The sequence below is a fragment of the Salmo salar genome, chromosome ssa04, assembly GCF_905237065.1.
Source record: "Salmo salar chromosome ssa04, Ssal_v3.1, whole genome shotgun sequence".
In the NCBI taxonomy this organism is placed as follows: domain Eukaryota; kingdom Metazoa; phylum Chordata; class Actinopteri; order Salmoniformes; family Salmonidae; genus Salmo; species Salmo salar.
Genome location: NC_059445.1, coordinates 57,373,073 through 57,397,346, shown reverse-complemented (window position 1 = coordinate 57,397,346; position 24,274 = coordinate 57,373,073). Strand labels below are relative to the sequence as shown.

The window sequence follows — 24,274 nt, the reverse complement described above, 5'->3', positions numbered from 1 at the left end:
AAAGTCCCAGAATGCATTTCGCAAAAAAAGGGTAGATTCAGAAAGACTGGTGGCGTCGCAGTTACCTTTGCGCTATTTAGCTAGAATTAGCTTTATTTCTGTAATTACATTCCAGTAGTGAAGGGGTTAGTAAATCAATTGACATGGAATATTAAGTGTCACAAACTAGCTATGTGCCTTTGATGTGTTTGTGCAGTAAACGAAGCACTCGATATTATTTTTAATTCGGTGAGTAAACCGCTTGCTAGCTGCTAACGTTAGCTCCCAGTGTCCAGATGTCAGCTGGCAAGCCGGTTCGCTAGTGACAAAAATGCTTGCTTTAAACAAGATTATTCAGAATTTGTACGATACAATAACGTATATGCAGCAATGAAATCATTCGATATTATGTAATTATTTTCTAATTACCTCTTGTTTGCAGCAGTCATCGCTGGAAAACAAACAAGGGGGTGCCGACATGGCCTCAGTCGTAGCGAAACGAGAAGGGCCACAGTTCATCAGTGAGGTTGCTGTGAGGGGCAACGCCGCAGTGCTGGACTACTGCCGGACGTCGGTGTCAGCTCTGTCGGGAGCGACAGCGGGCATCCTTGGGCTCACAGGACTTTACGGATTTATCTTCTATTTCCTCGCCTCGTTCCTCCTCTCCCTTCTTCTCATCATCAAGGCCAGTCGCAGGTGGAACAAGTGCTTCAAGTCTCGGAGGATGCTCTTTACAGGAGGGCTTGTTGGAGGTCTTTTTACCTACGTCCTGTTCTGGACTTTCCTCTACGGAATGGTGCATGTGTACTAATAAAATTGACCAGAATGTTGAGCAAGTTTTAAACCTAATGTCATGTAAATCCAATTATAACTGTCTAACTGCCCGCAAACTTTGTAGATATAGGCGATTGATTAAATACTTTGTTAGATTAACTGTTTATTATACAGCTACGTGAAGTATGTCTGTCAGCAACTCTATACATAAACTAAAACATGTCCTGCTTTCTCTCATTTACTGAACTGTTAACTGCTGCAGTATGTTATTGTTTCTCTGCTCTATTGCATCTCTAGGATAACTGAATTTACCAAATTGTGTCATCTAGCAGTTGATACATGTTATAATAAACATTGATGGGAAGTGTGCATCAGAGTGATGTGCCTGATGCTAAAATATTTTTCAAGTAGTGTAAATAGGATATAACGGCTCTGGTTGGATCCTTCAAAATAAATAACACCAACATGTTTGTATAATTTATTGATCATAAGATTTGGCAGACAACTGATATGATTGTTCTGACAATGGCCATTAGCCCTAAAAATGCATTATCATACAATGTTTTCCATTTAAAGGAAATACATTCAACAACTTGCCTCATACTCCTCTAGTTCTGACTTTGTATATACAGACATATTGAACCGGACAAGGCAGAAGTTACAAGCAATCACAAATGAGAAGTATTTATGATAGACAACCTTAGACCCAGTGTATTTTTCAATTGTGTTAAAAAGCAACCGTTCTCTCACGATGTGGTATTCCATCATATGACTCAAGGATTCATTCTACTACAAGCGGTCTGTCAAGGTTTGAAGGAACACCGCTGCCAGCATAATAACCTAGTTGAGCACTCTGCAATGGTTTGATTGCATGGCCTAATTGACCCCTCAACAGATTCGATCTTGGAACAAGTAAATAAGACGTCAGAAATAGAATAGTGCTTTTTCTCTTTGATAAATATCTCGCTTCTTGGAGCGTCTGCATTGTCATTGCAGCAGTAAAGTGTAAGGAAAGGAGAGCATTGTCATTTCTATTTTCCAGCCCATCAGTCATCATGTCCAATTAGGACATGCATCACTCCTGAGAGACATAGGAAAACCAGAGCCATGCATCAGTAACCTCTGCTGGAAGAGGAGAAAGAGGGTGGGCATCGGGATCAGCACCTCACCCACCCTCATTTTACTTTCCACCTGCTACAGGACACAGTCTAGACATCTTGACAATAGCAGAACTTCTTTGTTTCAGGTCTCTCTTGAAAAACAGGTCTTCTGACCTCAATGGGACAACCTGTGTTAATAAAGGATAAATAAAAATGTGTCTCACAGATCCGCCTCTAGCCTTTTGGGAGCCCTAAGCGAGAATTTCTTAAATAACATCTACTGCAGTTCTACACATTTTGCCTTGACAAATGCCATGTTAGTACGATATCCGGGTGTATAAACAAAATCAATGAGGGCCTTCTGGAGGTAAAGGGCCCCTGGAGGTCAGGGCCCATGGGCACGTTCCCTTCGAGCCCAGCAGGTAATTCAGCCTTGAAGGTTTATTTTATTTATTTAACTAGGAAAATCAGTTAAGAACAAATTCTTGTTTAGATAGCTGGCTAGACTAACTTACCTAGCAATCCTATAAAATGTTAGCTGACATGGGCTAATAGACATTATAGAAGAACTGCTGATGCACTACCACATTTTTTAATTGCACGTAAAATCAACGTTTATTGGTTGCGTACACAAAGTTGTGTATTCTACTATGCTATCACAACAGTAAGTTGTCCTACGTGCAGCTTCTAGTCTGGTGTCTCACTCTGAATTAATCGGTTAGTGTCGTGGAGGGTGAGTATTATACCGTTGCCCCACAGTTCGTGGAGAGAGAATGTGAACCTCGTTTTTCTCTCCGGTTTTAGGGTCCTGTTTCTCCTCGTTCTTCGTAGAGAGTGTGGTAAGCTCGTGTTGTTCCCCAGCATGTTTCCTGTGTTTTCTTGTGTCTCGGTTCACCAATGTCTTCGCAATCTCTTTGTGCTTCTTGATCCGTTCTTTCCTGTTAAAGGGATGTTTTATTTGTTTTACTGACAGACAGAGAGAAGTAGCAAGGCAAACAATTCAAGACTGAAATTATTTACTTTACTGAATAAACGACAAAGTGTAAATTCTGTAGTTAGTAGTAATACCATGTCATAGTGTCTTACTTGAGAATCTCAAATTTCCTGTCTCGGTAGAAGGAACTCGTGCTCAACATGTAGACAAATATCATATCACATGCAAATTTTCCCTGAAACAAAGACAAAGGCAAGGTTCAAGTCAAGACATACAATAGAGTCACATTAATCATGATAGAAATAAGGCCAACACCCCCAATAAAGCTTCAGGCAACTTCACAGGCCATAGTGAAAACAAAAAGACAAAAAACACTAACTGTCCTGTGGATGTGTACAGCAGACTTCAAAGAGCTGTCTCCTCAGATAAATAAGACTGAAATAGGGCACTAAACCTTTTGCTAGGGGGCAGAGGGCTTCTGAATGCCAAATTGACACCTATACACCCAAGGTACTCCTGTAGATATGACAGGTTTAGACAGTGAAAAGAAAATGTAGCGATATTGCTTAGACCTACTCGAATGTTTCAGATCTACAAACAAGGGGATAGGGATCAATTTGGAATGAAGAAGATTAGTATATTGTATGAAAAATGATAAGGGATCGCCCTCCTGTGGTGATACAGTGCATTCAGAAAGTATTCAGACCCCTTGACTTTTTACACAGTTTGTTACATTACAGCCTTACTATAAAATGGATGAAATTAAATACAAATCCTCATCAATCTACACACAATACCCCATAATGACAAAGCGAAAACAGGTTTTTAGAAATGTTCGCAAATTTATTAGAAATAAAAAACAGAAATACCTTATTTACATAACTATTCAGACCATTGGCTATGAGACTTGAAATTGACCTAAGGTGTATCTTGTTTCCATGGATAATCCTTGAGATGTTTCTACAACTTGATTGGAGTCCACCTGTGGTAAATTCAATTGATTTGACATTATTTGGAAAGCCACACACCTGTCTATATAAAAGGTCCCACAGTTGACAGTGCATGTCAGAGCAAAAACCAAGCCACAAGGTCGAAGGAAATCTGTAGAGCTCCGAGACAGGTTTGTGCTGAGGCACAGATCTGGGGAAGGGTACCAAAACATTTCTGCAGTGGCCTCCATCATTCTTAATTGGAAGAAGTTTGGATCCACCAAGACTTTTCCGAGAGCTGGCCACCCAGCCAAACTGAGCAATCAGGGGAGAAGGGCCTTGGTCATGGAAGTGACCAAGAACCCGATGGTCACTCTGAAAGAGCTCCAGAGTTCCTCTGTGGTGATGGGAGAACCTTCCAGAAGGACAACCATCTCTGCAGCACTCCACCAATCATGCCTTTATGGTAGAGTGGCCAGATGGAAGCCCCTCCTCAGTAAAAGGCATATGACAGCTCACTTGGAGTTTGCCAAAAGGCATCTAAAGGACTCTCAGACCATGAGAAACAAGATGCTTTGGTCTGAAGAAACCAAGATTGAACTTTTTGGCCTGAATGCCAAGTGTCACATCTGGAGGAAACCTGGCACCATCCCTACGGTGAAGAATGGTAGTAGCAGCATCATGCTGTGGGGATGTTGTTCAGCAGCAGGGACTGGGAGACTAGTCAGGATCAAGGGAAAGATGAACGGAGCAAAGTACAGCTAGATCCTTGATGAAAACCTGCTCCAGAGAGCCCAGGACCTCAGACTGGGGCGAAGGTTCGCCTTCCAACAGGACAACGACCATAAGCACACAGCCAAGACAACACCGGAGTGGCTTTGGGACAAGTCTCTGAATGTCTTTGAGGGGCCCAGCCAGAGCCCGGACTTGAATCCGATCGAACATCTCTGGAGAGACCTGAAAATAGCTGTGCAGCGATGCTCCCCATCCAACCTGACAGAGCTAGAGAGGATCTGCAGAGAAAAATGGGAGAAACGAGACTCGAGGCTGTAATCACTGACAAAGGTGCTTCAACAAAGTGCTGAGTAAAGGGTCTGAATACTTATGTAAATGTGATATCAGTTTTACATTTTTAATACATTTGCAAAAAACTTGTCATTATGGGGTATTGTGTGTGGATTGATGATAGATTTTTTTTTTTAAATCTATTTTTAGAATAAGGCTGTAACAAAATGTGGAAAAAGTCAAGAGGTCTGAATACTTTCCGAATGCATCGCATTTCAAAAGCATTTGATAGCATCCAACCTGGGCATGCTGCATGAAACAGAATTACAGAGAAATATTTGGGGGGGGGGAGTAAATAGACAAGCATGTGTATTGGAAACAAATTAAAACACAAATCTATTAAATGACTTACCATACCCATAATAGCGAGCCCAGACCCAATAGCTATTACTGTGGGAATGATGTTGAATTTTCCAGCCTGAAGAACAATAAAGAACATTTGATCTGACACAGACTGTAATATTACTACTACCAACACATTCAATTAGACAAGTAAGTGTAGCTAGAATCACTGTCATACCCGTCCATTCACCATGATATCAAAGCGAATCCCATAGACTTTATACAATGTCCGATAGCTCTCTCCAGCTTCATCTTTGTAATACCGGGCATATCTGGAAAACAAACAAATCAGCTGTTTGGAACAGAAATGTCAACAACTGCTTGGTAGAGATAGATCTGAGATTAAATACAGTACTTCGAGAGAGCTCAAGATAATAACTTTTCAGAATTAGTGCATGGATTATTATATCTGCATGAAGTAAAACGTGCTTAAGATGCAATACGGGGATCTTAAGCACAACAAATTTGTAACATGTTTTACCAATTGGATTCATAAAATATCATGCGAATTGCAACAACAACAAAAAAATGGGGACCCGATTCGGCTCATGAGCACCACTTTCAAAACTACTGGCTGAAATTATACAAAATTTGGGAACATTACTTTAATGCATGTCAAGATGTACCTGAAGTTGTAGCCTGATGTGACAGAGCTGTTTAAGTTCATATCCAAACGAGTAAAGCTGTACTCTGGGTTACACTGTGAGTAGTCCTTATCCAAATCACAGTTCCACTCAATCAGAATTCCAACTGACCCACCCTGAGAGACAGAGAAAGATTACACTGTTTATGAATAAACATCTGTGCTTGACGTTGCTCTAAATATGGAGGATTACTCTATTGCCCTGCTATTCATGATTTACTTTCTTAACCTTGACTATGAACTGTGGTTACATTTACATCAACTCCTCGTTAAACATTAACAACTAGGAACATAAATATACTGTACTTCACAACATTAAAACTGGCAACTCTAATGATAACACAGTAGCTACTACACTGCTGATCATCTTCGCCATATATGGTAAGAATGGCTCTGGTTAACCCATTGTCTTGTTCTATGCTGGGTGTCCGGCTATATTAACAACAAAAGTTAGTGTTTACTTGTAAATGTCTACCCTGAGCTTACTAGGGAGTTGAGGTGAAAGCACTTTATGCAGGGCTCTGTGACAAGCCACTTAATACAGATCTAGCAACTGCTATGTTTCATACTGTTGTTGCAATTATGCAACCATCATTGTTATTCATTTAAATGTCAGGCCTAATGACTGCAGCCTACATGGCAAATGTCCAATTAAATGTAAACAAAATTATGGTAATTACCTAACTGCCTGAAAGCAAGCATCATTATCAAATGGACTGGAGGAAAATAGAATTACACCACTCCCGCACTGCTTGGATAGAATGATGAAAGCCTGAAAAACCTAATTTGGATTCAGTGGACTCAGTGTTTAACAAGAAACCCAACCCTCTATGCCAGGTCTCTCTCTGCCAGGGAAAGCGGTCTCCTGACCTCAATGGGACAACCTGATTAAATAAAGGATCAATTGAAAGATTAAAAAAATACATTTATGTACCACTACAGCCATGTCCTGAAAATCATGTCCAGTCCTGCTGACTAGGTCTCCCAGACGGAAGATGGGGCAGTAGGGATGTAGGTCATTGTCATAGGAACATCTCTTTAGATAGGAGTCATTACCGGTGTCCAGAACATTTGACCTGCGGGGAAAGGAGACAGAACAGGACATGTCATTTGTTTATATGTGATTAGTAGTCCAGTATCATACTTTTCCTTGGCTAAATCCAAAAAAGGTCATAGGCCTAAACCAAATAGAATGAACAATTAAGTTATCTTATCAGCTTGAAATGACACGCTTCTCTCTTTAGGCCGTGAAAATACTGCCCCCTAGCCCCAACAGGTTAAGGAATAGCACAGAGTTACATATATTATCTATCATTTCTTAAATAGCTCATATGGCACGTAAATATATTATGCTATTTCAAGCTGCACATCTACTAAACTGTTCATTTTATTCATGCTGCTCATTCAAGTAACTTCAAATCTGTCGTTCTGCCCCTGAACAAGGTAGTTAACCTACTGTTCCTAGGCCGTCATTGAAAATAAGAATCTGTTCTTAACTGACTTGCCTAGTTAAATAAAGATTTAAAAAATATATATATATATAAGTAACGTCATAGTTCAAGCACTTCATAGTTTAGACACTTTCCATTCAATACACACAATGTAGGGGGGAGAGGGGTATGTTGAGACATTTTTTACATTCAGTATCACTACGTCAAGGGAAATATAGTATTCTTTCTAACAAACATATGTACATTTATTTCAGGATATTGTGTATCCTGGAACTAATCTGAATTATTGTAAACATAACCGTTTTAAAAACATTGTTTGTACAAAACAAGTGGTCTCTTGGCACAACTTACCCTGGGTATGGGGTAAATTGAGCATAGGGACAGGGTAAGTTGAGACAGCTTGGGGTAAATGGGTGATGGTGTCCTGTGCCAGTGGCGGGTGATGGTAGGTCAAAGTTTAATTAATGGAATGGGAGTGTGGTATAATTGTACATCTTCAATGCATGCCTACATTCAGCTATACACGGAGTATACGAAACATCGTTCCATGACATAGACTGACCAGGTGAATCCAGATGAAAGCTATGATCCCTTATTGATGTCACTTGTTAAATCTACTTCAAATCAGTGAAGAAGGGGAGGAGACAGGTTAAAGAAGGATTTTTAAGTCTTGAGACAACGGAGACATGGATTGTGTATGTGTGCCATTCAGAGGGGGAATAGGAACGTTTTCTGCATTTGAGGATACTAAGCCCATGAAACTGGTCCACGAGATTCTTGATATGATTAGCAAGCTCAGACTCCATTGTCATCAGATAAGACCTTGTGTACCTCTGCCACTCTATCATAGCTTCTCTTTCACACAGGTACATGTTCATTTTATTTTTTGTCAATGTACCTCTTCAGTGTCATTCAGTAAATTTGTTCAGCCCTTACTGCTGCTCAAATGGACTTCTTCCCTTCTCTCACTTCCTTGGCTGCTCTCTCAAGAACCTCAAGGGGGGCTAGACCCCTGCTTGTTTTACGTTTGTATACACAGGGCATGATGATGTCTGCTCTGTAACAATAAACATCTTGAGTTCATATGCATGACACATTGCAAAAATACTATGCATAAAAATGACAAAATGTAAACAACTTTACCCAAGGCAAACATTTTGACTATATTTGCCCACACAGCTTCCAGGATGCACTTTCACGCTAGGTTTAGGACTTCATATTGTAGCTTATAAGAGACCCCAACTGATGTACAAAACTATCTGCTTTGGTTTAGATAAAGAATCCTGAAACCTCTAACACAATACATTCATTTTTTGGACCTAACTTGCTTACCACTTTTTCCATGTGGTTTCTTCCTTCACAGACTCAATGAAATGATGACCTCTTCTTAAATATTTGGTCACATTATTAATTTTGTGTATGGTTTCCTAGAAACACTCTCCCCTAATCAAAAGATCTACAACTGAAATGATGAATCATGAATTGGCAGAGGTCTGATGTCTCTGTGCTTTCCTATTAGGCTTGGAAAGAGAACACCGATGTTCTGGCTGATGAACCCTTCTACAACAACAGCCTTACTTACTGACATGAGAGCACAGTGAGCCAATCAGATCTGTTCTGACACCTGTCCTGGACTGGGCCTGCTCTGCTGTCAAGGACATCTCAGATGACCGCTACACTGTCTCACTGAACACACATACACACACGCACCCAGTATGCACGTGCACAGACACACACATTCACTGGGCACTGGGCGATATGGCTGTATATAAATAGAAGGGACTGTGCACCCTCATAGCTATCCAAAGCAGTTCTAGGACATGTATCCCCCACTGCCCTACTTACACATACTTAATGATCTATGTCACTGACAGTTTCCCTAGAGACAGATAGCCTCTACTACCCTGAAGTCTGAATGAACAAGCCCCACTTAACACCACATCACTTACTTGGAGAATTCAAACTTCGGAAACCTGACAGAGTTCTTGATGTAAATTGTGAAGATTTCTGCCTTGCTTAATAAAGCCTCCCTGGAAAGTAAGGGGGAAAGTGTTAAATCAAAGTGACTTCTCCATAATGGTAGATGATCAGGACAAGGTACTTCAGAATACTGAAGTACATAACATAGTGTATGTAGTGGGTACACTTATACTGAGACTCAATGCAAAAGTGACAATTTCATTATTTTCACAGCAAAAGAGGATGAATTCTCACAAGGGTTTACGTCCCGTCTCAACGGGACACCAGCCATGTATCTCACAGGTCCCAGTAGAGTTTAAACACAGGCCGGTCTTCACCCCTGCAGGGAAAGGAAAAGATCGCTGTCAACATCCTGGAAAGACATAATAATCTTGGGGGAAATTAGGGTGAAGGGTAACGCGTAGGAGTTACCAAAGTTGAATAATTTTGGCATGCAACATTTTTCGAAGGAATTTCCTAGAGAGACATTTGTCCAATTCCAACACTGGTGATTCTCATAAGCCTTCTACACATTAGCGGTGTACTTGTGCATTTTAAGAGAAATGTGATCATAGCCAGTGTTAATCTGTAAATAAATGTTCATCTTGGAAATGTAAATAGAAATTAGATAAAGACTGCCCCAGTTGACCATATTAGTCCTTACCATTGCCAGCAACTACCGCCTCACCCTCAGCACAATCCTCATTGTTTACACATTGGCCATCTGGCACCTTAGGGCTCTGGAGAACATAGGACACGTTGATGCAGTTAAAAATGCAAGCCTGTATTCAAAGCAGTGTATTGAAGAGCCTAGAGATGATGACAACATACAATACATGGTGACCACAGTGGGGAGCACCATTTGAATGCTAAAGCAATTTAGGAAAACACAATGTTATTGGACCAGTGAACAGTGACACACTGAACCCTTCATACTATGAAGTTTTTATCTTCATTAAATATAATGAATCAATCATTCATAACTTATCATAGCGGCACCGAAAGCGTACTTTAACATCAAATAAGCAATTATTGGAAGACAATGGCAAGGTCAAGCCATCTTTCTCTGAGGAAAGAACTGTTGGGCCTGAGGCATTACAAATAAAGCTCTAGGCAGTTTGGATTCTGACATCCGCCTCAAATTACTAGCCGTTTTTTTCTGCTTGCTTTGCCATATATGGTAAGAACCATAGCATTATCAATGCTGACTTAGTGGAGTTTAATTTCCTTGTTTGATTGGATCATTAAAGTATTGCTATCTCAGCTGCACAGTCATCCAATCTCTATCTCAGGGGGATCTTTGAAAATAAATTCAATAAACAAGATTTTGTCTAGATTATGGTAGTACGAAATTGCTTTTCACTCACCTCAGCACAGAACCCAAGGCTCTGATGCGGGGTCTCGATGTAATTTGTAACAATGAAGAAAACCTGTTCACCCTGAAAAACAACAACAAGCTAAAACTATACTTTCCTCAATCAGGTTAGTCAGTGGACTGATGGACTGTGTGTTAACTATACAAAATTAAATCCCTAAATACATATTCTTTTGTCTAAGCTTTTAATAAGCTTAAATATAAATAGCACAGTTTCTCACCACATATTAATATAGTTTTACAAAATAGAAAATGAAGGAGATCCAGTGGTGGCTGACTGGGCTCACCATGTGGACAAGAGCAGGCTTTTCTATTGAATCTGTTTATCATTGAGTCGCTAAAGGTTAAGTGAATAATACTGATTAGAGTTGAGAATCAACTCCCTATCTTTTATTTAACAAGACAGATGAAATGGAGTGTCTATTGAGGAAACAGACTCATAGCTAAAATGCATATAACGATTGTTCTGTTGCTCTACAGCCTGTACAGTATAACGTCCAATGACTCTAATCATCGCCATTTCCATGACCATACAAGATAAACATTATTTAAAGAAGAGCACTCTAAACACGTGTCAACTTCTCATATTCTAAAACAGTACCAAATGGATGTTCAAAATAGCTGACAAAGATGCTTATGCCAATGTTTCATAAAGTGCACTACTCTCATGCCATAGCCAGATATACTGCCAGATATACTGTCTCTATGGATGTGATGTAAAGCTGTATGTGGTGGCCTGTTACTTTAAAAATCAGTTGGGTGTGATTGAAAACTGATGAAAGTGAGTTAATGGAGAGACCTCATAAAAATGTTACTCATTGTACTTGAAAACATACAATATCAATGACATACTGTATCACTAAGACTTGAATGAATCATTTAGCAGTAGGCTGTGTACTGTGTGTCGGCTCTACCTGTATACATAAAACCTCCCAAAAAGTCCCTGAATCTCACCGTTGGAGGTATGACATAATCCTCAGGCCCCCACAGGCGAAGTCCAGTTTCCGTGTTGTTGGTCATGACCACTCCTTTCAGCTTGGTGATGACAGAACTCTGGACGGTCTCTTCCCTCGATTGGTACCCCTTCTTAAACACTAAAACCCACCTGAGAATTTAAACACACTGATTATTGATTGATTGATTTTTTTCTGTAAATTCATTCATTTTAACTCTCGGTCACTTGTGAAAATAGAGTAGTTGTCAGTCACATATAAAATTAACATGGATGGTTATTTGAACAAACTTGGATCCTTCATGTGCTGAGTGTTCATAAGACACATGCATGTCAAATGCATTCTATAACACTTATAGAATACTGTAAAACATGGTAATGAAATGAAGGAGAGGAGGTAGTCATGAAAGGATACTTTCATTTTGTGAAGGAATGATTTGTCACTGTGACATAGGTGGATTATTTAGGGTCAAAAGTAAAGTAACAAAAACAAAATGCTTTATTTACATTTACCCGAACTGCAATTATTAATTCGATTTTTGTTGAGAATTTCTCTAATTGTATGAAGGAACATAGGAACAGATTGACAAGTTGAACTGGTAGCCTACTAGCCTAATACACACTTTTTACAAGGGTACATGATGTAAAAAGTTAATGACGGTAGCCTCGGGAAGGGGAGATATATATATCCTTCTGGAATTCTAGGTCTCTGGAATTATTATTGCAAAAATATATTTGAAAAAGTATATTGTCTGTATACTCTCATAGTGCATCAATATAGACACCTGAGGGTACCTTGGTAAAGCTGGTTTGAGATTCGATATTCACCAGACATTAGGACCTAAACTTCAATAGCTCCCAAATGATTTGAGCTACATACCTCAGGTTGGGTTATTTATGAAGGAAAAAAGGTGTACAACATTGCACATGTCTTATTTTCCAGATTCCGACCCGAGTTTCATAATCATGTGGCAACAGTGTAGGCAGCCTGGTGCTGTGGTAATGCAAATAGTTAGGAACTGTCAAACAAAGTGCATGATCACAATACTCAAATTTCACCACGTGACTTTGCAACCTTATTTCTACTGTCCATTATTCCTTATATAGTGAAGCATGTTGCACATCCTTTAGTTTTCTCATACAATGAAAAAGGAAAGGGGGATACCTAGTCAATGATTCATACATTTAAAAAAAAAACACTTAAAATTCAATACCTCCTTGACCATGTGACCAAGACACCTCAAACCAACCTTTGGTTTTCTGAAGTTTAAAAAAAGTTATTTTACTGTAATTTATTCTTTCTAATCTTTTTTACTTAGAAATTCAATATCTCCTTGATCACATGACCTAAGCACCTTAAACCAACTTTGTATTGTTCACATCATGGGGAAACACATTGCACACCCTTTGGTTTTCCTATAAAGTGTTTACACAATTTTATAAATCAATATTTGAAAATGTAACAATTCAATAGCTCTTTAACCACGTGACTTAGCAACCTCATTTCAACTGTCCATTATTCTTTAGCTAAAAGACTCCTGATATCTCCAAGAGTAATAAGTATAATTGTTTGTCTTAATCTGTTGTTGTCTAGTACGGCCTTTTTGCTAGCTAGGGCCATCTACTTAAAGTGCTGCCTGTCTTTCCAGTAGCATACTTGGTGTGTGAACTGCTGATTGCTCATAACTTGCAGCTGATTGTTGACACATCAACCAGGATTAAGGGGCAAAACTAAGACTGTCGCTGAAACAAAGACTGTTCTGCAGAGTTTTTCGAGGAAGGAAGGTGAGGAAGACTCCACACCATTCTCTCACTTGATCTTACCTAGTTATTTTCAGATTATCTAATTTTGCTCTTTTGTAGCTTTGTCAACTATGTGTATGTTTTCTATACTGGTTTGCTCCTCTCACTGTAGGCTTTACAGACAATCCCCACCCCTTGGCCGCAACCCTTCTATCAGAACAGGGCTGCAGGCAGCTGAGCGAAAATGGAGGAAAAACTAAACTCCTAGGATGACCTATCATCCTTTCACTCCCTCCTCTCTACCTGCTGCTAAAGCCACTTTCTATCACTCTACATTTCAAGCTTCTCTCTTTAACCGTAGGAAACTATTTTCCACCTTCTCCTCCCTCCAGCCACTCAAGCCATAGACTGACAACAACAGGCTCCTGAATAGCTTCTATCCCCAAGCCATAAGACTGCTAAATACCTAACAGAATGGCTATACAGACTATTTCATTTGTATCTTTGCACTGTCTTTATGCACACTCCCAGGAGTCTACAGTCATGGCCAAAAGTTTTGAGAATGACACAAAAACTAATTTCCACAAAGTTTGCTGCTTCAGTGTCTTTAGATATTTTTGTCAGATGTTACTATGGAATACTGAAGTAATATTAAAAGATTTCATAAGTGTCAAAGGCTTTTATTGACAATTACATGAAGTTGATGCAAAGAGTCAATATTTGCAGTGTTGACCCTTCTTTTTCAAGACTGCTGCAATCCGCCCTGGTATGCTGTCAATTAACTTCTGGGCCACATCCTGACTGATGGCAGCCCATTCTTGCATAATCAATGCTTGGAGTTTGTCAGAATTTGTGGGGTTTTGTTTGTCCATGTTATGTTCCCCAGTTTCTGTGTTGTGGTTTGTATTTCAGGAAATGGCTTCCTGAAATTCCTCCCAAGCAGCTGATTGGTCGGTCACATCGATGATTGGAGATCTGACCCCGCCCTCTCGTCAGGGGATACAGCTGTATCCCATTACAGACTCCTTCTCAGCTATATAAGCCAGTGTTCTGTTGCTCAGAAGAGAGATGGTGTGTGTGTGTGTGTGTGTGTGTGTGTGTGTGTGTGTGTGTGTGTGTGTGTGTGTGTGTGTGTGTGTGTGTGTGTGTGTGTGTGTGTGTGTGTGTGTGTGTGTGTGTGTGTGTGTGTGTGTGTGTGTGTGTGTGTGTGTGTGTGTGTGTGTGTGTGTGTGTGTGTGTGTGTGTGTGTGTGTGTGTGTGTGTGTGTGTGTGTGTGTGTGTGTGTGTGTGGTAAATTCTGTGTTACTTGTTGCTATTTTTTTGTTAAGTATTGTATAGCCGCTGATTCTGAGGTATGTGTGTGCCAATAGGATGCAGTGGTTTTGATTATTGGAATTGTTTACTTACATTTGTGTTATTCTGTTTCATTTGTTCCCAGGGGGGAAGGCACCTAGGGAGTGCTTAGGCAAGAGGCCTGCGGGCATACATAACCTGTAGTAGTTACTGTCTATACACACTAGGTAAGACCTGGGCGGACCACCCCTTGTATTTTGGTTAGTGCACCAGGTGGTGCTAAGTTAGGTAAGTAGTGGGTAGGCAGGTAAGGTAGGAGAGGGGGCTTTGACATTTACTTTCTTTGCTTTGGTTCCGTTCAGCCACTTTTTCCCAAATTTACCGTGTGAAGGAATAAATTCCCAGTAAACAGTAAATTCTCTGCCTTTGTCATCCTTACTCGCACCTACAATCCCATACCTCTTTTACTCCACGGGGAGTTGAGTTGTAGCAGGGTGTTGCGTACGCCTCTTACAGTCCACCCGCCTCTTGAGGATTGACCACAAGTTCTCAATGGGATTAAGGTCTGGGCCATGGACCCAAAATATCGATGTTTTGTTCCCCGAGCCACTTAGTTATCACTTTTGCCTTATGGCAAGGTGCTCCATCATGCTGGAAAAGGCATTGTTCGTCACCAAACTGTTCCTGGATGGTTGGGAGAAGTTGCTCTCGGGGGATGTGTTGGTACCATTCTTTATTCATGGCTGTGTTCTTAGGCAAAATTCTGAGTGAGCCCACTCCCTTGGCTGAGAAGCAATCCCACACATGAATGGTCTCAGAATGCTTTACTGTTGGCATGACACAGGACTGATGGTAGCACTCACCTCGTCTTCTCCGGACAAGCTTTTTTCCGGATACCCCAAACAATCGGAAAGGGGATTCATCAGAGAAAATGACTTTACCCCAGTCCTCAGCAGTCCAATCCCTGTACCTTTTGCAGAATATCAGTCTGTCCCTGATGTTTTTCCTGGAGAGAAGGGGCTTCTTTGCTGCCCTTCTTGACACCAGGCCATCCTCCAAAAGTCTTCGCCTCACTGTGCGTGCAGATGCACTCACACCTGCCTGCTGCCATTCCTGAGCAAGCTCTGTACTGGTGGTGCCCCGATCCCGCAGCTGAATCAACTTTAGGAGACGGTCCTGGCGCTTGCTGGACCTTCTTGGGCGCCCTGAAGCCTTCACAACAATTGAACCGCTCTCCTTGAAGTTCTTGATGATCCGATAAATGGTTGATTTAGGCGCAATCTTACTGGCAGCAATATCCTTGCCTGTGAAGCCCTTTTTGTGCAACGCAATGATGACGGCACATGTTTCCTTGCATGTAACCATGGTTGACAGAGGAAGAACAATGATTCCAAGCACCACCCTCCTTTTGAAGCTTCCAGTCTGTTATTCGAACTCAATCAGCATGACAGAGTGATCTCCAGCCTTGTCCTCGTCAACACTCACACCTGTGTTAACGAGAGACTCACTGACATGATGTCAGCTAGTCCTTTTGTGGCAGGGCTGAAATGCAGTGGAAATGTTTTTGGGGGATTCAGTTCATTTGCATGGCAAAGACGGACTTTGCAATTAATTGCAATTCATCTGATCACTCTTCATAACATTCTGGAGTATATGCAAATTGCAATCATACAAACTGAGTCAGCAGACTTTGAAAATTAAAATGTGTCATTCTCAAAACTTTTGGCCACGACTGTACACACACGCACACTGACACTCCAACACACACATAACATGCACACACATTTATACTGACTCTACACACATGCACACACACTCACATGCAATCACTTACACTGCTGCTACTCTGTTTATCATATATCCTGATGCCTTGTCACCTTACCTCTATACATACTGTATCTACCACTATCACTCCAGTATTCCTGCACATTGTAAATATGGTATTGGAACTGACCCTGTATATAACTTCTTACTTTCTCGAGTTCTTATTATTTCTTATTTTTATTTGTGTGTTTTTGTTCTACCTTATGTTATTTTTAGCTCTACATTGATATTGATTACTGCATTGTTGGGTTTGGAGCTTGCAAGAAAGGCATTTCTTTCATTTCGTTCTGCCCCTGAACAAGGCAGTTAACCCACTGTTCCTAGGCCGTCATTAAAAATAAGAATTTGTTCTTAACTGACTTGCCTAGTTAAATAAAAAATTATAAATAAAATGGTGCATTTGAAACTTAACTAATCCTCCACCCCCTCCCTGTCTGCGGACAACTTTGTCAACCACTTTGAAAAGAAGGCTGATGACATCCGCTCCACATTCACTCAGCCTATTCAGTCCACTGTTCCCACTCACACAGAACTATCCTACGCTGACCTCTTTCTCTCCCCTCTCTCCAGATGAAATCCTGCAACTCGTGAAGTCCAGCCGCCAAACAACCTTCCCTCTCGACCCCATCCCATCCTCCCGTCTCCAGACCATCTCTGCTGACCTCCCATTCCTTACTTCCCTCATCAACTGATCCCTGACCACTGTCTACGTCCCCTCTGACTTTAAAATGTCCAGAGTCCCTTCACTTCTCAAGAAAAAAAACCTCGACCCCTCTGACATCAAAAACGACAGACTGGTATCTCTGATCACATGCCGTCTCTGATCACATATCTCGTTATCACTCTCAGAATGTTCTTCTTGACCATAATCAGTCAGGCTTCAAGACGGGTCACTCAAGTGAGACTCCTCTCTGTCTCACGGAGGCTCTCTGCACTGCCAAACGCTTACTCTCTCTCCTCTGTTCTCATCCTCCTAGATCTATCCACTGCCTTTGACATCGTGAACCATCAGATCCTCCTCTCCACCTTCTCAGGGCTGGGTGTCTCAGGCTCTGGACATTCTTGGATTGTATCCTACCCTGCAGAGCGCTTCTACTAGGTAATGTGGAGAGGATCTGTGTCTGCATTACGTACTCTCACTACTGGTGTCCCCCCAGGGCTCGGTTCTAGGTCCTCTCCTCTTCTCTCTATACACCAAGTCACTCAGCTCTGTCATATCCTCAAATGGTCTCTCCTATCATTGCCATGCGGATGACACTCAAATACTTTTCTTCTTCCCCCCCCTTCTGACACTCAGGCGGTGACATGCATCTCTGCGTGCCTGGCAGATATCTCAGCTTGGATGTCGGCCCACCACCTCAAGCTCACCCTCAACAAGAGGGATCTGCTGTTCCTCCCGGACAAGGTCTGCCAGCTCCAAGACCTCTCCATCACGATTGACAAATCCACACTGTCTCCCTCCCAGAGTGCAAAGAACCTTGGCGTGACCTCAGACAACACCCAGTCATTTTCTGCAAACATCAAAGCAGTGACTCATTCCAACAGGTTCATGCTCTGCAACATCTGTAGAGTACGGCCCTACCTCACATAGGAAGCTGCGCAAGTCCTAATACAGGCACTTGTCATCTCCCGTCTGGACTACAGCAACTCGCTGTTAGCTGGGCTCCCCACTTGTGCCATTAAACCCCTGCAACTTATCTAGAACGCCGCAGCCTGCCTGGTATTCAACCAATCAATTCAACCAAGTTAATAGAAGAGATTAACCACAATGCCTTTCATATTCAAACTACGGAAGGACTTGCAAGAGAAATATACCACTAGAAATTGGATTTAAATATTCTATTCAATTTAATAAAACATTTGACAAACTATGACAAATTAAATAATTCCAGCAACACACTGAACACTTCCCATCACAGGAACTGAATGGCAAATGAGAGTGGATTATTGTTGTAGAAAATATAGTCTACTTCTGCTTGTCCCCATAAGAGAACCACATTTGGTGCTAGGTATAAACGTTTGCAGAGGGTTCTACTTAGAACGAGAAATGTACAATAAGATCAATCAATCACTGTGTACAGTGTGTGTAAGGAGAAACCGAGAGATAGAGGAGGATCAGAGGGAGCATTCCTAAGATCACACCAGATAGGAGAGGCTACGGGATTTGGCTCCCTGACTCATCTAGTGCTACTCTTTGGATCATATGATCACTCGGCTACACATGCCTCTCCCTAATGTCAATATGCCTCGTCTATTGCTGTTTTGGTTAGTGATTAATGTCTTATTTCACCGTAGAGCCCCTAGCCCTGTCCAATATGCCTTAGATAGCCTTTTTGTTCCAGCCCCCACACATGGGGTGACCTCACCTGGCTTAACTGGTGAGAAGAAACAAAACCTCTCATCGTCACTCAAATGCCTAGGTTTACCTCCACTGTACTCACATCCTACCATACCCTTGTCTGTACATTATGCCTTGAATCTATTCTTCTGCGCCCAGAAATCTGCTCCTTTTACTCTGTTCCGAACACACTAGACGACCAGTTCTTATAGACTTTAACCGTACCCTTTTCCTACTCCTCTTCTGATCCTCTGGTGATGTAGAGGTTAACCCAGGCCCTGCAGCCCCTAGCACCACTCCCATTCCCCAGGCGCTCTCATTTGTTGACTTTTGTAACCGTAAAAGCCTTGGTTTCATGCATGTTAACATTAGAAGCCTCCTCCCTAAGTTTGTTTTATTCACTGCTTTAGCACACTCCGCCAACCCTGATGTCCTAGCCGTGTCTGAATCCTGGTTTAGGAAGGCCATCAAAAATCCTGAAATGTCCATCCCTAACTATAACATCTTCTGACAAGATAGAACTGCCAAAGGGGGCGGCGTTTCAATCTACTGCAGAGATAGCCTGCAGAGTTCTGTCATACTATCCAGGTCTGTGCCCAAACAATTCGAGCTTCTACTTAAAAAAAAAATCCACCTTTCCAGGTGGATGCCCTCAATCTCACACAAATTATCAAGGAACCTACCACGTACAACCCTAAATCCGTAACCATGGGCGGCACCCTCTTAGATATCATCCTGATGAACTTGCCCTCTAAATACACCTCTGCTGTCTTCAACCAGGATCTCAGCGATCACTGCCTCATTGATTGTGTGCACGATGGGTCCGCGGTCAAACGACCACCCTTCATCACTGTCAAACGCTCACTAAAACACTTCAGCAAGCAGGCCTTTCTAATCGACCTGGCCCGGGTATCCTGGAAGGATATCGACCTCATCCCATCAGTAGAGGATCTTAAATAAGCATGCCCCATTCAAAAACTTTGAACTAAGAACAGATACAGCCCTTGGTTCACCCCAGACTTGACTGCCCTTGACCAGCACAAAAACATCCTGTGGCGTTCGACTCTGTCAATTTTTATTTTACTAGGCAAGTCAGTTAAGAACAAATTCTTATTTTCAATGATGGCCTAGGAACAGTGAGTTAACTGCCTTGTTCAGGGGCAGAACGATAGATTTTTACCTTGTCAGCTTGGGGATTTGATCTTGCAACCTTTCGGTTACAAGTCCAACACTCTAACCACTAGGCTACCTGCCGCCCCAATCACCTCATTCTTATCGGCAGAGTCAATAACCTTGGTTTCTCAAATGACTGCCTCACCTGGTTCACCAACTACTTCTCAGATAGAGTTCAGTGTGTCAAATTGGAGGGCCTGTTGTCCGGACCTCTGGCAGTCTCTATGGGGGGTGCCACAGGGTTAAATTCTCGGGCTGACTCTTTTCTCTGTATATATCAATGATGTCACTCTTGCTGCTGGTGATTCTCTGATCCACCTCTACGCAGACGACACCAATCTGTATACATCTGGCCCTTCTTTGGACACTGTGCTAACAAACCTCCAAACAACACTCCTTCCATGGCCTCCAACTGCTTATAAATGCTAGTAAAACTAAACTCATGCTCTTCAACCGATTGCTGCCCGCACCTGACCGTCCGACTAGCATCACTACTCTGGACAGTTCTGAATTAGAATATGTGGACAACTACAAATACCTAGGTGTCTGGTTAGACTGTAAACTCTCCTTCCAGACACACATTAAGCATCTCCAATCCAAACCTAAATCTAGAACCCGCTTCCTATTTTGCAACAAAGCATCCTTCACTCATGCTGCCAAACATACCCTCGTAAAACTAACTATCTACCGATCCTTGACTTCGGCGATGTCATTTACAAAATACCCTCCAACACTCTACTCAGCAAATTGGATGTAGTCTATCACAGTGCCATCCGTTTTGTCACCAAAGCACCATATATTACCCACCACTGCGACCTGTATGCGCTCGTTGGCTGGCCCTCACTACATATTCGTCGCCAAACCCACTGGCTCCAGGTCATCTATAAGTCTTTGCTAGGTGAAGCCCCACCTTATCTCAGCTCACTGGTCACCATAGCAACACCCTCCAGTAGCACCTGCTCCAGCAGGTATATTTCACTGGTCATCTCCAAAGCCAACATTTCCTTTGGCTGTCTTTCGTTCCAGTTCTCTGCTGCCAATGACTGGAACGAATTGCAAAAATGACTGAAGCTGGAGTCTTATATCTCCCTTTCTAACTTTAAGCATTAGCTGTCTGAGCAGCTTACCGATCACTGTACCTGTACACAGCCAATCTGTAAATAGCACCCCATCTACCTCATCCCCATATTATTACTTATCCTCTTGCTCTTTTGCACCCTAGTTTCTCTACTTGCACATCATCATCTGCACATCTATCACTCCAGTGTTAATGCTACACTGTAATTATTTCGCCTCTGGCCTATTTATTGCCTACCTCCTCATGCCTTTTGCACACACTGTATATAGACTTTCTTTTTTTCTACTGTGTCATTGACTTATTTAGTGTGTTATTGGCTTGTTTATTCCATATTATTCCAAGTGTAACTGTGTTCTTGTCTGTGTCACACTGCTTTGCTTTATCTTGGCCAGGTCGCAGTTGTAAATGAGAACTTGTTCTCAACTAGCCTACCTGGTTAAATAAAGGTGAAATAAAAAATAAAATAAATTGCCTTACTTCCCTACTCTTCTACATTTGTACACACTGTACATAGATTTTTCTATTGCGTTATTGACTGTACGTTTGTTTGTAACTCTGTTGTTTTTGTCGCAGTGCTTTGCTTTATCTTGGCCAGGTCGCAGTTGTAAATGAGAACTTGTTCTCAACTGGCCTACCTGGTTAAATAAAGGTGAAATAAAATACAAATGACCTGATGCACCCTCATAGGAACGGCATGGGAGAGCACGAGCAGGCCAGTGACTCGGCCTCCGTAATAGGGTCAGAGGCAGAGAATCCCAGGAGAGAGTGGGGACCCGGCCAGACAGACACAGAAAGGCTGGTTCCTCTTGCCAGTGCCTTGCCGTTCACCTCAATCATAAGACCTACTGAAGAGATGAGTCTTCAGTAAAGACTTAAAGGTAGAGACAGAGTCTGTTTCTCTCACACGGATCGGCAAACCATTCCATAATAGAGGAGCTCTAAAAGAGAAAGCCCTGCCTCTAGCTGATTCCTTTGAAATTATTGGGACAATAAGGGGGCCTGCGTCTTGTGACCGTAGCGTATGTGTAGGTACATCATGTATGGCAGGACCAAAACAGAGACACAAGTTGGAGTAAGTCCATGCAATGCTTTGTAGGTTAACAGTTAAACCTTGAAATCAGCATTAGCCTTAACAGGAAGCCAGTGTAGAGAGGCTAGCACTGGAGTAATATGATACAATTTTGGGGTTCTAGTCAAAACATCTAACAAGAAATGTTGCTAAAATACCCATAAAACCTAGCGGTCAAAACAGGGAAATTGTTCCAATTGTTTTTCCACCATTCCTTTTTCCCATGGAGAATTTTAGAAATACTTAAAATAAGGGCAGTGTTTTGTGTAGGCTTACACTGGTGTGATGTTTTGATAACCGTGCAAATCTCTCTCGGACAAGGTGACGTCTATTAATATATTTGGCTCTATTTACACTCAGATTCGAAAATGCTAATTATCATCAACGTGGACATCATGCAAGACTACAAATCCCTGCAAGCTCCTGCACATCATCTCTAGCTGACACCTTTGCTAACAGGTATTGTGTCAATTTAAAACTTGCACAAGACTGTTCACAGAATTGTTAATTTAAAGAAATGTTGCCAATTTATTAATTACTAAATGTAGCTAGCATTAGATCGTTAATCCAGAGATTCTTACCTTTGCCTCAATTCCACAGTCTCATCCAGATCATCACGGCATTTGTGGTTCTTTATGATAGCCACATTTACAGCTAATTAGCATTGCATTTGGGGGGTAAATACAGGCAAATATATTGATAGAACTCACCTTGTCCTAGGGAGATTTATACTGTTATCAAAACTTCACACCAGGGTAGGCCTACACGAAACACAACCCTTATTTTAAGTGTTTCTAAAATCCCCTATGGGTAAAATGAATGGTGGAAAAACGATTGGAACCATTCCTTATTTGACCGTTGGGTTTTATGGGTATTATGACTCATACTGTGGTTCTCTATTGAAGGAGTGCCAGGCTACCCACACAATTAATGTGTGATTATGAAACTTGAGTCTGAAAATAAGACATGCACACCTTTTTTCCATCATAAAGAACCTAACTGGAGGTATGTAGCTCAAATCTTTCGTTAGCTATTGAAGTTTGAAGGTCCGAATATATGACGAATATCAAAGCAACTTTACCACAGTCCTGAACCGTGAATATTATAGTCTTTGAGGGAACAACACCCGAACTCCCTAGCCCCGTTTCATGATGACAGCTTGAACGACCTCAAAGACACCCACGATTGACAATTACATCTATTTGCAACTTTGTATGGAAATAATTATTGCCATTTTAATACATTATTCATGCTGTAGTATTGATTATTTCTACATTGTTAGCATGCAATAAAAAAATACATACACCTCACCCGATCACGTATGCCAGCACACATATCTGAAAAACTCTGAATGAGATTCCCAATTTTCTGTTTTCGGCGATGACATATTTTTCTGTCTTGAAATTAAGGAAACCCAGGAAAAATGATCCCCAAGTCAATTCGCCCATATTCCTGTCCCCAGAGTTCGACAGCTGGTGATCGCGCGTGTGAGACTGGCAGCACTGAAGTTAGTGTCACTGGCAACTGCATGGGCTTTCATTAGTCCAAGTAAATTGCTGCAATTCCAATGACTTGTGCCTCGGCTAACCTACCATGAACGCGGTTTTAGTTTCTGCTTTAAATTGATAATAAAACTTAGACTGTAATGAAACACAACAATAATGTGTATAAATTATCATTCTTAAATCAGATATCTGGTCAGCTAATAATTAACAGCGAATTCTTGCAATGAACATATTTATTCCCATGACTGCCAATCTTAAACATTACCCTCACCCTATACCAGGGGTCGGCAACAAGCGCCCCAAGAGATTTTTTTGAGGCATCAAAAAAGACTGTAAAATCACCAGGAATTCATAAAAAAAAAATATATATATATATATATATATTCCCACAAATAATTAAAAAAAAAAGAGACATGTGATCGTGTTTCAATGTAATCACGGTATGAAAGCATAGTTATTTTCAAATGCAACCTCTCTTTGGATTCAGATGCGATCAATTAGCAGTTTAAAAATTATTATAATTATGTTCCGCGCCCGACCATTCTCTCTGACAAAAATGTGTATTGATTAGGGTACTCGAGGACTGTAGTTGGGAAACACTGGACTAAAACAACAGTTTAATTTGTATGAGCTATCAAATATGGCAAGAGCAGCCTACAGGCACCCGGCTGGGCTGGGCTGCAAAAATACAATTGTTCAGTTGAGTAGCTAACTAGAGCAAAGGTTAAAAAAAATATTCTTACATTGG

The 24,274-nt window shown here is 41.4% G+C and overlaps 2 protein-coding genes across 4 annotated transcripts; one reads left to right on the top strand and one right to left on the bottom strand.

Annotated features, from left to right (window-relative positions):
* LOC106603502 (ER membrane protein complex subunit 6) lies at nt 1-1,221 on the top strand. Of its 2 annotated transcripts, none has more exons than XM_014197277.2 (2): nt 1-228; nt 425-1,221. In XM_014197277.2, exon 2 carries the CDS (start codon nt 458-460, stop codon nt 788-790), a length of 333 nt encoding a protein of 110 aa, XP_014052752.1. In that variant the 5' UTR covers nt 1-228; nt 425-457; the 3' UTR covers nt 791-1,221. The 2 variants fall into 2 exon arrangements, with proteins under 2 accessions (XP_014052752.1, XP_014052753.1); XM_014197278.2 differs by having other exon boundaries at nt 10-228; nt 422-1,221.
* On the bottom strand, nt 1,219-23,743 carry LOC106603501 (P2X purinoceptor 5). 2 transcript variants are annotated; one of them, XM_014197275.2, is made up of 13 exons: nt 23,333-23,743; nt 11,506-11,656; nt 10,544-10,615; nt 9,841-9,916; nt 9,432-9,516; nt 9,167-9,247; nt 6,701-6,842; nt 5,750-5,883; nt 5,302-5,395; nt 5,134-5,199; nt 2,940-3,022; nt 2,600-2,791; nt 1,219-2,041 (listed from the first exon to the last, which is right to left on the bottom strand). In XM_014197275.2, exons 1-13 carry the CDS (start codon nt 23,467-23,469, stop codon nt 2,029-2,031), a joined length of 1,326 nt encoding a protein of 441 aa, XP_014052750.1. In that variant the 5' UTR covers nt 23,470-23,743; the 3' UTR covers nt 1,219-2,028. The 2 variants fall into 2 exon arrangements, with proteins under 2 accessions (XP_014052750.1, XP_014052748.1); XM_014197273.2 differs by having other exon boundaries at nt 1,219-2,791; nt 23,333-23,738.
* Nucleotides 23,744-24,274: the final 531 nt, after the last annotated feature.

Bases quoted from the DNA above. Each gene is read 5' to 3' on its own strand.
- LOC106603502 (XM_014197277.2), top strand. From the start codon at position 458: ATGGCCTCAGTCGTAGCGAAACGAGAAGGGCCACAGTTCATCAGTGAG.
- LOC106603501 (XM_014197273.2), bottom strand. From the start codon at position 23,469: ATGGGCGAATTGACTTGGGGATCATTTTTCCTGGGTTTCCTTAATTTC. The intron at 9,248-9,431 runs GTGAGAATTCAT...CTTACTTTCCAG, and splicing joins GAGACGGGACGTAAACCCTT to GGAGGCTTTATTAAGCAAGG. The intron at 5,396-5,749 runs GTACATCTTGAC...TTTGTTTTCCAG, and splicing joins ACATCAGGCTACAACTTCAG to ATATGCCCGGTATTACAAAG.